The sequence below is a fragment of the Stegodyphus dumicola genome, chromosome 1 (assembly GCF_044657685.1).
Source record: "Stegodyphus dumicola isolate Sdum_Otavi_A_Nest chromosome 1, ASM4465768v1".
Classification (NCBI taxonomy): domain Eukaryota; kingdom Metazoa; phylum Arthropoda; class Arachnida; order Araneae; family Eresidae; genus Stegodyphus; species Stegodyphus dumicola.
In genome coordinates this window covers 186,448,201-186,462,935 of record NC_140768.1, presented here as the reverse complement: position 1 = coordinate 186,462,935, position 14,735 = coordinate 186,448,201, and the positions used below count along the sequence as shown (strand labels likewise).

At 33.9% G+C, this 14,735-nt stretch overlaps 1 protein-coding gene across 2 annotated transcripts in view; it reads left to right on the top strand.

Moving 5' to 3' along the window:
- LOC118194091 (putative cationic amino acid transporter) overlaps positions 1 to 14,735 on the top strand; it is a 415,734-nt gene that overhangs the window by 327,262 nt on the left and 73,737 nt on the right. For both annotated transcript variants that reach the window (XR_015043044.1, XM_085823803.1), the window contains exon 3: positions 10,354 to 10,664. Coding sequence is in view for 1 of the 2 variants with exons in the window: in XM_085823803.1 (XP_085679929.1) it covers positions 10,354 to 10,664 (311 nt within the window). In the remaining variant the exon portion in view is untranslated. The remainder of the gene's footprint in view (positions 1 to 10,353; positions 10,665 to 14,735) is intronic.

Here is a 14,735-nt window from a genome sequence, read left to right as displayed (position 1 = left end):
GGAGAATGTCATAAATCCTCACATCCTTACTACTTAAAACATATTGCTAAAATCAACCTAAGACTATACTCTACATTTTTCTTTCTCAGTTTCATTTTATGTTACTTGACGCATTAATTTTGCGCTCTAGATTCTCAGAGATAATTCTTCATATTTGCACATATAATTAAAACTATATGTAGGAGATTTCTTCGGAAGCTCCGTACTTAATTTCACAATGAAAAATTAAAACTTAACAATATAGAATGAAAGAAATACGCAGTGTCCTTTGTTTCTGATTATGCAAGCAAATTATGTTTCATATTCTCATCATTTGAAAAAGAATGAAAATTAATAAATGTTAAAAAAGTATCTTGTTCCTTTGCCTGAAGAAAATGTCAAGTTCTCTTTATAAAGACTTCTCAGAACGCTTTTATTGAACGAATTTTAAAGTTCTTATCTATAATACCTCCTTAAGCTTCTAGATATCTTGAAATAACTACTCAGTGATGAAAGTCATATTATTCAGGTACCGATAATTTTTCTTCATCTGCTTCTAGAACTGAAAATTAAATCAACCATTATTTTTACGGCATACAATAGCAATCGAAATTACGTCTAATATTCCATCTCCACATTCACACTTAATAAATATTTTATCACGGTGTTATCGATATATAGAGATTTCTGAATTGAAATTTTAATGCGCGTAGGGTTTCAAAAATTTTAAACAAAGAAATATTCTTCCAGTGGGAACTCTATCTGCTTTTAATAACAACTGTGTTTTATTGTGGACTCTCTGAAGACTAAAGCTCCCCCTCGCAATCGCATTTATTACGGGATTCTTAAACTGGTTCTGCGTGCTACCGGTAGTCTGCCGCGACATCATTGGTAGCTGAGGTGAGAAATTCGTTCTTTCAAATATAAAAAATCTGATGTGTACACCACATGACATCCTTGTACGGAATATTAAATTATACGCATTTTTTCTTGCATTTCATTTAAACTTATAAGATTGAATTTAACCTACTTCGCCGACAGCGCATAAACCATAATAGAATAAATGCATTCTTTAAAATTCACTTTGTTTACCATAGCTACACTCTGGCGCTAGGTTTAATTAACAGTATTATATTTCGTTCATATTATAACTCAGAATGCACAAAATTTATATCATTTAAAGAATTATCTAATCGTTGCCACATGTTCTATTCAAACACTATAATAAAGCTAGAACTATGTATAAAATAAATTAAGCAAACAAAACAAAAAGGAAACAGTTTTCCACAGACGATTGAGTATTTCTCATTCAATTAATTCAGTTATCACTTCGCGAGAAGGCAAAAACACATAAAAACTCAAAATATCTGTATTAAAAATTACGAAGTAAATCTTAAACGCTTATTTCCTCGAAAAAATTACAGAAAGGATTAAGCATGATTTAAATAATAAATGAAGGCGTTATCTTTATTGTTGCGAAGCTAAGTTTCTCTAGATTGGCAACAAATCCGCTACTTAGCTCTTTCAAATGTAAACAAGATCAATGGCCGCCATCAAATTAGGCTTAGCAGCACTTAAACAATTTTAAAATTGTTGATAATTCTAAAAATATTGCATACAGATTTACTAAAGGCATAAAGCCCTCAACCAGAAGATAAAAACAACATAATTCAATCATTTTTAAAGCAAAAAAATGTACAATTTACAAACATATAAGAGTAAAGAAACTGAGATCACTGAGCCGGGTAACAGAGTAATATATTTATAAATATATTTATATACGTTTGGCGCTGATCATTGAAACCAAAATACGAGGTGCACATCTACATGTTATAGTAGTCTTATATACAAAATTTCAACGTTCTGAGGCTACTCGTTTTTGAGTTATGCGAGATACGTACGTACGCACGTACGTACATACGTTCGTACAGACGCCACGAAAAATTCTTAAAATTCATTTTAAAGAAGTTTTTTAGTTTTTTTGGAGGAAAAGTCTATTATTCTGTCCTTACGTACAGATATCACGTAAAACCATCATTAAATTGCATTCGAAAGCGATTAAAGTTGATATTTTCGTTGAAATATGCTGCCTGAAGCTTTTCGCGATTACAATACTTCCTTTTTACTTCGTACAAGGAAGTAAAAATCAGTATAATAAATGCATGATAATATATCAAGCTTGAATTATAATTGTGCGCATCATCACTTGAGCTCGAATGATCTTCTAGCAATGGGAAAGTGGTGTATGCTGCAAAAAAGACTGAGAAACTCTAGTCTAGACGGTTACAGAATAGGAAAATGCTGAAATATTACTTAAAATAATGGTGGTATGAACATACAGTTTTAATATAACCCCAACTTTTCTGATCGTTTTTATTTTTTAAAAAAAAAACATTTTTAGCCACTGAAATCACAGCTTCCGTTTTACTATGACAGTCTCAGTGCATATTTTCCTCCAAATGTAAAGGAAATTTGTAATATTCGGTTTTTAAACTATCTTAGAGAAAAGCTCTAGAGCTCTTGTAAATCACTTATCACAAGTTTTCTTTCTCAAACAGCGAAATTATTTTGCATCATTTTTCGAGAATTTTGGCCCTTATATAAACAAAGCAAAAATAACATTGATAAGTATCTTATCTGCAAGCATTGGTACATTGGCTACTCTTTTAACTTTAAGTCTGCTTTCAAATGGTAAGTAGGATGTCCTCGAAATCCTTCGTATTCATCAAATTTTCTCAGTTCTAGATAATGGTTTGAACTTAATTCTTCTTTTGAAGTTTCTAAACACCTTACCTCATAACTTCGTTTCTTACTTGGTTCAAAAATGACGCAAAAGTTCCTGTTTCTTATCTTTTGTATTGCTTATTTATTTTTATTTCAACTGTTTAAGAGATAAAAGTATGATTAAATGGTGTAGAATAAATAATTTTGTTAAAAGGCGTAGAAAGTTTTTGTCTAAAATCTGTGTTAAACTCTCTTACTTTTAGTTAGTTATTGAATTAGTAAGGCCTTAGTCATCTATTAAATTCTTATTAAAATTTCCGGAAATTTTAATAAGAATTTAAAACATTTTCCGGTACAGGAGGGAACATAAATATTTGCTCTTGTTTCCGAGAATTTTATGAAACTAAAAACAAAAAATGTGAATATTCGTTTTCATGTTAAGTAAAATGGTACATTTTAATTTTTTGAATCATTTTTAGCTCTTCCTCTTCATTTGTAAAAACTATTGTTATTTGGAGACGCAAATAAGACTTTAAATGTTTTTCTTCATCTAGCCTGTTTATTCAGAACTTTACGAAATATTAATAGGTAACAGCATTAAAATTTATAAAAATAATAATCATTATCTTATGATTTTGATGAGTATTTACTTCCAAATTATAGAATCTTATTCATGTTAATTATTTAAACGGTAAGTAACATATATATGGTGTAAATGTATATACAACAGGTATATGCACGTAGTGTTACTTACGCATTTATTTCTGAAATGTTCAGACCTTTAATAAACAGCCTTCGTTATCAAAATTCAAACATTTGTAAAATCCGGTTTTTGTAATGAACTCAAAATATCTTTTCCCATTTATTTCCCATTTACTCAAGGATTATTTTAAATTCATGAGACATTCAGTTGTTGGATGTATGTAACGGTAATAAAGAAATCACAGGACGTCAGTTTACAATCCTTTAATTTTAAAATGCTGCCCAATTTTGATAATCTTCATAAAGTATGTTATCTCATTACCACTAAAATAACACAAGGGTAAGTTACGAAATAAATGTTGCTAACGAGGCGTTACAAGGCACATATATTTTCTCCAAAGTTTCAAGAAAAAGGAACGAAAGCATTACAATGCCATTATCATCTGCTATTTCTCACTTTGAATAATTATTTTAGTGGGTATATGAGAGTTCAGTAACAAGGGTAGAATCTAATTTACTTTACCTGCAAAATACTTTTTTGGATGTAAGGCACTTTATTTTTCTTTCAATTAAGACTGATAAATCAGCTTTTAGCTATGTACACAGACAAGGAGGAATATAGAATTTTAAGTTTGGAAGAACACAAAATTTTCTATCTTTTCTCAGTATAAACACTAGTTATATTATGAAATTTTAGAGTTTGAGCAACATTTTTATTCTCGGATTGAAGTTAATTTAAATTTACCTTAACATAACTGTACATTTTCTAAGGTGAGACCTAAGTAATGAATTAATTTCAACTGTTTAAACTTGCTCTCATGAATTATCGTCATTGCAACTTAATAGAATTCTAATTGCAATAACTGGAAAACACAGACAAAAGGTAAAACTTAATTAAAACTCTTAGTCTTTAACTAGTACAACTAAAATTTAACAAATACAAATTTCGAGGCTTCAGGAACTCAAATATTCAAAGCAGTACAATAAAAAATCTAAAATTTAACTAAGAAATGGACTTCGGCTGCTGGAAATCTAACCTATAAATGATATATAAAATTCACTCATGGATCCGCAGATCGTCTAGGTAGAATGCTCTTCGTCTCGCATTAAGCTGCTATATCTGGTACCTGACACAGTATTCTTTCTGAAATACATACACGCTTGTTGTTTAAATTCAAACTTAATTTGCATTCTGGGGAAAAATGACATAAGAAAGAGAATGCACAGAGACGAAATCACATAAAAGTAAATTAGCTAAAAAAAAAAGGATGTAAATTTGTAAACACATTTGACTGTGTTACTTAATAAAATATACATTAACTGTGTTATCTAATAATAAGTAGGTGATTATCTGTAAGTAGTAATAAGTAGTCTAGTTATGAAAATTCGCAGATCTTTTTTTTTTCGCACTTACGCCATATACAATTACAAATCACGAAAATTTTAAAAGCATATGTTTAGAATTCCCGATGCAGCGTTGAGTGTTTGCATGCATTTTTCTATTTTATTTTTTCAGTCTTTTCTTAGTTTCCTATCTCAATGTTCCGTTTTCTTAGTAAGATAGCAGACACTTTTTGTCTTTTTGTTATGAACATTTGGTGTGCCTGTTTTATTCATGAAATACCATATTCTTCGCGTTTACGCCCTATAAATTTCAATTCAACAGCAAAATCTCAAAATGTTTAAAAACTGCATATCTTTACAATTTCCGATACGCAGTATCGCGCGCTGGAGATAAAAATGTTTTATTTCGTACAGTGTTGCCAGTGCTTGCTTTCAGATAGTTGAGTTTGTTAATAAAAATTCATTAAAGTTTTATGAAATGTGAAACAGATCATAAAGGCCAATTTAAAAGTCAAATTTCGAGTTTTCAGGTGCAGATGTTTGGGAGGGGACTACATTATTCAAAATTTGATGGCTCTAGGTACCATATTTTTCACCAGTGCGAAAAATATATATACATGCATGCAGATTCCAAGGTGGTGGATGATGATGCTTCACCACTAGGATTTGGTAATTGGCTCTCTTAATCGCCAGTCGCCTTTTAAAAGGAGGAGTATATAAGGTTAGAAAACCGACCGTGATCTGATGTGCCTGAAACTGACGCTTCCGAAGTATGTAAGGTATTTTTCCCCCTCTCTGCATGCCTTCGTGGTGTAATAGTTAGCACACTCGGCGCGTATTCGAGAGGTCCAGATTCGAGTCCCAGTGAGGACATTGCTCATTTTTCATGTCTCCTGCCTCAAAAATACCTAATGTCTCTACATTACTCGTATTTATGTGTAGCTTCATTAATTTTGGAGAAATATATTTTTACCGAAGGAAATAATCAATCTATGGACAGCCCCATACTCTTCAATTATTGATGCCTCTAAACTTCAAGTAGTGAAAATAGAAGAGAAACAAAGTGAAACATAAAATAAGCAAAGCAACAATCTTGTGTTTGGCGTAGATTAAGTCAATAATTCAATCGGTTTCGAGGACAAACAGGTAAATGTCCGTCTTCGTCAGGAGCAAAGAATTTGGTAATTTAAGTTGTAAATCTGCTTTATTACTGAAGGTTTTGTACGTGGGAGTTGAGAAAGGCAGCCAAAGTGAATCTTGCAAGTAGCTTCGAAGGGAATTTTTTTTTGGGGGGAGGGCAATAAAGTGGAGTCTGATGGAGAAATTTTAACCTTCAGAATTAAATTCAGCATTATAAAGTGCATAACAGTTACTAAAAATTATTCTTATAACAAAACCATCGTTAATCAGCCTATTTTTTTTTTCAAGTGTAAAATCTATGCACTGGTATTAATAACAGTTAAAGGTGGCCTGGCAGTTTGTCTCCTTTTTGTCTGATGGCGCCATTCCTAGTTCTTGGAAAGAATATTTTCTTTGTATTGATCAGATGAGCCAGATTATTTTAAACTGACAAAGCACATGAGGTCTATCTGTTTAAAGGTAGGAATGCCTTCGTGGAGGTTTTTTATGGTAACTGGCTGTTATTCTCTTTACGTTCGGGAAAAACCCCGAAAATCAACCATACAGTTAGGCCGTTTGCCTGGTTTTCAAGTCCTGGTCCAATTAGCAGTCCTCAGCGCTCTTACTTATTCGGCCACTGATGAGGAACTCCTCCTCTATAGTAAAGGCAGTTTTGAATTGTTGCCTGCATAAAAATGGCGCGAAGAAGTATTTGACTTTACTTCCGTTACTTACACGTATAGAATACAGATGCCTACTGTCTTGGGCTGGCACTTTACAAGTCAGGCAAAACTCGCTAATGCGAATAATTTCCTGAAAAAACAAAATGATGATGCCTTGAGTTGAAGATGATATTACTTTCATAACCATTGTGTAAACACTGGTTAAGAAATTACTTTGATGATACGCTGTGTCACCTTTACAGATAATAACTGCTATTCTAAAGCATTACGAGGTGCTCGACAGAAACAGCTAACGACTTTACTATTTACTTAAATATTCATTTTTAGTGAAAATATTCTAAATACTGTCATAATTTAAAATGATAAAACTTTATATTGCCTAAATGAAATAAAAGTCTCATTAATGAAATATTCGTCATGTTTTAATTGAATAAAGCAAACTATTCATCAGCATTTAGTGCAAAATTTGAGGGAAACATTCGAGAATAAATTTCTTGATTTGCATCGTTTTTTCTGTGCTTACGACTAACCAAAATTCAAGATTTCTAAAATACCATCTAAACGGCATAGTAGTTAGTGACTCTGACTACCGTACCGAAGGGCATGTGTTCGAATACAGTGTCTTTGCGGCATGAGGCACTCTAAATATATGGCGAGCAGGAAGTCCTCTCGTGTAGATTGTTGGTAAGGAAAGAGAGTAGGGAGACCTTCGGACCCATTTTCTGGGATGTTTTCTTCAAAACTTGGGTGAAACTAAACAAAATCATGGCGTCACCTATAGGGTGTCCAAGGTTCTGTCCAACTACAAGCGTAATCTTGTACTCCTTGCCACGATGAATTTCATAGGATTGTTTTAATACAAGTGGGATTAGTCACAGCAACAACAGATTTCTAAGAACAAGTTTTAAAAGCAACTGTAATAAAAAGGCTATCCGTATGGGAGATTATCGGTCCGTATTGTATAATTGTGCATTCATTTTTAAATTTCTAGCCGTCCTTTTAATTTTGGTGTAAATATTTACGAAGCTTATCTCTGCGAATCTTGCAAATAAAGGTCTACAACCTTCTGTACTTTGCTAATCGAAGCATAATGACTATTTTACTATTTAAATTTTCACTATCGGTATGTCACATAAAAAACTTGAGTTTCTTTATAGACTCTCTTTTCTAACTGCATTAAGTATGTCTTTGTTAAATATAAATCAATTCGTATCGAAGGGAAGCAAGTGTACACACAACGTGCTAGTAGTATTCTTTCTCAAATACAGGTCGAGTCAACAAGTGCTTATTTAAACGGGTGAAAATCTGAGATTTTCAGAGCGTATTTCGCTAGCCAAGCGCCCGTTTGTTGTTATTTCGCGGTCACGCTAGTAAGCATCTTGGCCTTATCAGATTAGTATCACGCCGGTTAAATTCCTGTGAGTCCACCTCTTAGGCGTATCTTAAGTGCTGTCTTGCACTATTTATTTCAGATTTGACTTACATTATATTCTACATTTTAGTTTCCACCGCAAGTTGACGGTGTCTTTGTAACGCACGAAGTCCGTGCCTTTCTGTTAACTATTTTGAATTAATAAAGAGTTATTTTTACCCTTCGTCTCAGTCAGTAGTTTTATTCACGCCTGTGCGAGAATTTACCAGATCATTATAGCGTCTAATTAAAATTTTCACTGTCGGTATGTCTCATAAATAACTTGTGTTTCTTTATAAAATCTCTTCACTAACAGCATTAAAACTGTCTTTGTTAAATATAAGTCAAATCGTATCGAAAGAAAGCAAGTGTAAACACAACGCGCTAGTAGTATTCTTTCTCAAATGCAGGTCAAGTTATAAGGTATTGCTCTCATCTTCTTGGCTTGTCTTCGTGGTGTAGTGGTCAGCACACTGAGCCGGTATTTCAGAGGTCCGTGGTTCGATTCCCGGCGAAGACGTTGCATATTTTTCCTCTCTCTGGCTTTCAAAAATACCTAATGTCACTACAGCGGCGCCCGAACTAAAAAGGCTGTGGATGATGACTCTCCACGCCCAGGATTTGACGATAGGGTCTCTTAAAACCCCAGTCGCCCTTTAAAAGGGGGAATATATAAGGTATTTCTCCCACCTTCTTGGCTTGCCTTCGTGGTGTAGTGGTTCTGCAAGCTGGGCCGTTTTCCAGAGGTCCGTGGTTCGATTCCCGGCAAAGGCGGTTGTAATTTTTCATCTCGCCTGCTTTTAAAAATACCTAATGTCTCTACAAAGTCATATTGAAAGAAAACAATTATGATGGCAAGGGAATTTTGAAATTATAATTCCTGTTGTCGTTTTAAGCATGACAGCCTATTACGTCTAAACCTGCACGGCATAAGGAGATACGGCTTCTAAACACCTTCTAGCAGCCCTCCAGCGGCCGAGCGGTAAAAGCTGCTGAACACTGGTAGTTTGGTCTGGAGTTCGTGTCTCGGTTAACGGGCTGGCTGCATGAACGTCTTAATGGTTTTCCTCATGTATAACGTGGATACGAGCAAAGGTTTCCTTAAAATGACCTCCACGGGGCATCCCTCCCTTTCCGTGTATAGTGCCTAAAGGCGGAGCACATAATAAGTAAAAACCACCGTCTGGTAAACTCTTCTATAATGACAATCATTACTTTGAAGTTTTTATATCGGAAATCTTAATTTTCTTAAAGTTAAATATTGTTCAATGTACACTGTTTCTATCTGAAATTAGTTAACGATTCATACTCTTTACCAATGAAATCGCAGAAGAATGAAATTAAAATGTTTAAAAACAAAAGAAAATAATATAATTACAAAAGGTTAGCCATTTTTAAAAGCGCTTTTAATGCTTGTAAGAGTGTTTTTAAAGATCATTTTAGATCCTTCAGTTTCAAAACCTTTTGATCGTTACATTTTTAGTAGAGAGGTTTTTAGGCTTTTCTGATACAAGAAACTGAAAAACAAACCTTGCCCCAATTCGCGGAATTTGGATCACAGATCTTCCATTTGCTATTCAATCATATCAAGGATTTTCAATTTCCAGTGAATCACCCATTCCATTGCTCTTACAGACGTGCTAATTACTCGTACTTATAGCCTGACAACAGGCCAGCTGACACTTTTAAAAGAATGTCTCCTCCATCTTTAAACGGGAGCTTGTAATCTTTTACATAAATGATAAAAATGCGAGAAAAGCTATAATAAGAGTTAATAAGTTCCAGAATTTGAATCTTAGATCCTTTTTCTGAGATGATGGTGAGTTACCACTTAGCTACACCATACTTTGGCAATCAGACGAATTTCTACACTATATGAGTTAATTCTTGTTCAAATGTTATCGCTATTTTTGATAGGTGTAAATCTGGCATTCTATCTATTTTTATAAAGCTAAGATTCTATCTATTTTTATAAAATTAATTTTATAAATTTAGCTAAGATTCTATCTATTTTTATAAAATTAATGTCAAATCAAGCCAAGAGTAGGTTAAAGTTTTAACTTTCAATGTGTGCTAATTAGGAGCAGTAGGTCAAGTTATGCTGTTTCATACCATTGTATTTTAATTTAAAGCTTTAAAATCACGTTTTTACTTGCAAGCATGCATTAATTAGCAGAGTTGTAGTTTTATCTTTAAGATCATTACATTTGAGAGCTAAAATTCTTCATTATTTTTTCAATATTATCATTATAAAAGAAACGAATTTCTTACCCGCAGTCATTGTATAAATACAGCTACAGAAAATTTTATCTTCTTTCATGTTTATTAATTATTGTTTTCGTAGATGCAAATAATTTCTAATTTAATTCATCTGCTTTGTTCTTTCAATAGGTCTTTGTTACTCGGAAGTTATTACAAGATTCCCAAAAGGTGGCTCTGCTTATTCTTTCGTATACCCCACGATGGGTGAGTCATTTGCCTTTCTGGTTGGATGGGGAATGATTCTGGAGTATACTGCAGGAACAGCGCTAGCTTCCAAGGCCTGTAGCCAATATTTAGACGCCGTGCTTGGAGGAAGTCTATCCCGTCTACTAGGACAACATTTAGGACATCTGAATGTTACCGGATTGGATAGTCATTTGGACTTCCCATCTGTTGTTGTCATCCTTGTAATATCCCTCTTATTAATCTGGTCCACAAAGGTAAGCTGCCGTTTTGAAACAAATTGCATACGCATTAGAAATGTTTGTGATTTTTTGTTCTTTCGGTAAATTTTTATATCATTATACGAGAGCAGAAAAACCAGAAGCTAAGAAAGAAATATACTAACTTTTCTCCCAAACAAGTTGTAGCACATATTTCTATTAACTTGCATAAATATTTTCTTTTGAGGTATTCTGTGCATATTTTTTTATTTGTTCTACATTTCTAATTATTCATTTGTTATACACTTTTGTTTATTCTTTATTTATATATACTTTATTTGTAATTTGTAGTATTTTAATTTGCAAATAATTACTCGACATTTATGCGTTGAATTTTTACTGCATTTCTGTGTGAGAAATTTCGTTAATCTGTCCTTACATACCAGTACTACCTCTTGAAATCTGTAGGCTTTGACGAAAAAACAGGTTGCCAAATTAGTAAATTTTAGGAATGGTTTAATTAATTTGATTATAGCAAAGCACTCAAGATTATCTGCTTTGGGAAGGGAGACCCTTATGAAAGACTTTCTAAGTAAAACTGTTTTATACCCACATTACAAGTGAGCACGAAACTAAACATGCTCATGCAGATAACTCGTTTGTCTGGAATTTAACCCAGGCAAAATTACCAATGATCAGTGACTTTAGCGCTGGTGGGCTACTTTGGGGAATGTCTCACGAGAGTGAGCATTTCTGAAATATTTCCACTAGGTTACTTCCAGATATTTCTTTCTTATTCACACGTATTCTTATTAGATATATTTATCAGTTTATTTATGTATTGCGTGTATGTGTTTTTATTTCACTATATATTAATTTTTAAAACCAAATCGATCTCTTTTGCCTTAGCTTTGAAATTTAAAATCTTCAAACATAATAATTATATATTTAATGTAAAAGTAAGAACAAACTTACTGTAATTTCCGTGTCACATCTTGAAAAAACAATTGCTTTTCTAGGAAGAGTTTTAACAATAATTCAGATTTTTAACTTTTCCAAAAGATTTCAAGTTGTGCCATTTGATTCTGGACCTTAAGAAAGATATTAGGATTGTTTACGCTAGCAGCACTTTGTACCAAAGAAAAGCGTGCGAACTGAAAGGTTTTGCCTTACTGTTATTTAATGGAAATAGAGTAGAGTGCTGAGAAAATATTTCACAATGGAAATTTTGCATGACAATTATCTTCTAGGCCAGTGGTCTTCAAAGTACGTTCCGTGGAATCCCGGAGTTCTTCGAGTCAAAATAAAAATTCGATATAAAATTATAAAACACTCACACTAATTGACTAGTGTTTATTAACTAAAATTTATAAAGACACGTTTTGTTATCTTTGAAAATAAATTACAAACATCTTATGTGATCTGCAGACATATGCGACATCAGCAGTGACGCACGTGAAAGCGTAGCTCTGGCTTTACGATTGTTCAATTAATGTGTATGCAAAAGTGTTCCTCACACAGCTATAAATCTCACACAGTTCCTCACACAGCTATTCTAACGCCATTCGGAACAACGTATTTAAATGAAGAATCAACAAAAACAAAATATAAAAACAAATTAAATGCAGAATATGAAATGCGATTGCATATAACATGCATAATTTATTTTCTCATTCTTTTCCGCGTGTCTTCGTGGTGTAACAGGAGTACGTCCAATACGTAATCGAGAAATCCGGATTCACCGCCAGGGTTCGGAGGTCGAATCCCGGTGAGGGCACTCCACATTTTTCTCGTCTCCCGCATCGACAAATTCTAAATTCTACACATTAATAAAGCTTTGAAAGTTTATATAAAAAATGCAAGCATAGCATGGTCATTAAACGTAATGCAAAAATATGCGGCACCTGGAGCACAAGTTAAAGCTATTAATGAATAAATTACATTACTTTTTATGTTAACATATTTTAATAAAAATACAATATTTTTCTTTAATTGTCTTTATGGAGAGTACTTATTAACATATTGACCTATTTTAATAGTATTTTAAGATATATTTTTCTAAGGGTAGGATGGAATACCCTGATAAAACCTTATGGTTCTAATAGTTCCGTGAGTCGACAAAGTTTGAAGACCACTGATGTAGATGGTTCATTTGGTTTATGTAAATGCGTAGATAATCATTTTTATCTCAGAAAGAGTAAATGTCCTCTTTTCCTTTTCAGGGAGGCATGAAGTTAACGCGCGTTTCTTGGGGTCAAAATTCCACTTTCTTTTCTTTTCGCCATCGACAGAACAGCTGACCCACTGGGTTAGGTGCTTTTCAGCCTGTTGGATCCCGTCGATGGAATTAAAAATAAATATATGAATAAATATAAATAAGGAGCGTAGTACTGTATCCTCCGGGGAATGGCTACGAAACGAGGAACATTGAAATAAGGACCAGAACATGGAAAGAAGGTGCATGGTGGGGACTTCTGAAACTAAGCGGAAAACTTTTCACTATTATGGTACATGTTAGGCATACAGTTATATTAAGGATGTGCTATAATAATGAGGTACAAATGTAAAGATGATCAAATACATTACAAATTGTGGAATACATTAACTGAGTTCTGGATTAATCATAATATTAAATATAATTAAAAAAACAGTAAAAACAACAAAAAAAGACATTAAGTAAATTAATATATATACGGAGCGGGCTGCTGACGGCACGGTGTCCAAAGAAAGAAGTCAATCCAGGCTGTCAGCAATGCTTTTATCAATGGTAGTGCAGTCTCTAATGCGGCTGAGCATATATTTATTCTTAATTGTGTTGCCACAAATACATTGGTCACTGTCTCTTAGGCGAAATCTGTAAAGATAGGACATATATGGGCCATGCCCTGTCAGATACTGTGTGAGGTGCGAAGAGCTGCTATTTAAATTGTGGTTAACTTTTGGGTTGGAAATCATATAGTCTTCTGCCTGTGGTGCTTTTCTCCCAGTAGTTTTGCCACTGCTTCATTAGTTCACATTTGAGAGTAGTTTTCAGATATGAATGCCGAAGGGGCACATCAATGCTACTCACGTGGGGTTCATTGGCTGCTCCTTTCGCAGTCATATCCACTGCTTCATTTCCTTTAATCCCCGTATGGGCTGGAATTCATTGTAGCTGGGGCCTCAGACTTGCAGGAATCGAAATTAATAGTTTTTGTATATCTCTGACAATGGGATGTCTACTACCTCCGTCCATTGTAGCTTGACTTCGTCTTTCACTCAGGTAGCTGTAGATCAAATCCAATAAAGTTTTGGAACAATTGATATCTTTGAGACACTTCAAAACATCATGCCACCACAACGAATCAAAGACACCTTGAATATCTATGCTGATGACAACAGTATGCAGTTTATTCTGCTTGTTTCTAAGTACCGTGTTCCCTAGGTGATTCAGTGCTTAATTCATTGAATCCACTTTCCTGCTATAAAGCCATATTGCCTAGTATTTATGAGTTTATTAGCATGAATGTAAAAATTCAATCTTTGAAGTACTATTCTTTCGACGATCCCTTCAGGAAGAGGGCAACTTCTGCTATTTTTGTGCCTTCTGGAAAGTGGCGAATTCTCTAGCATGCCTGTAAATAGGAGAAACCTATTGCCGGATGCATGTTATGCATAGTTCTGAAAATGTAGTTATCAAGTCCATCCGGACCTGGAGCTTTAATTGGATTGAACTTCTTGATTACGTCATTCAGTTCCTTACTTGTTGGAATAGGCTCAGAATCAGCAATGGACGAAGTATAAAATATTGATCAATACTAGTTCGTATTTCCTTCTGCGCTGTAGTGTCTTTATGAGGATCATCAAGCTGGAAAATCGTTTCCAGTATATGTGTCACTATCTGAGAACTAGTGTTGGCATTCTGACAGATTGACGTAGTTAGACTGGTAGGTTTGAAGACCTTATCATGAGCAACTTTGAATAGTCTACCAAATTTTTCTGTTGCTTTCGTAATATATTTCTGCCAATATTTCAGTTTAGCCTTTGAAATCTTCCGTTTGTAGACTGCGAGGTTTTTCCTGAATATCATTCCCAATGCCTCTCTTTCAGTTGGATCGCGGTAACCTTGAAAATGGCGCCTAAGGGCCC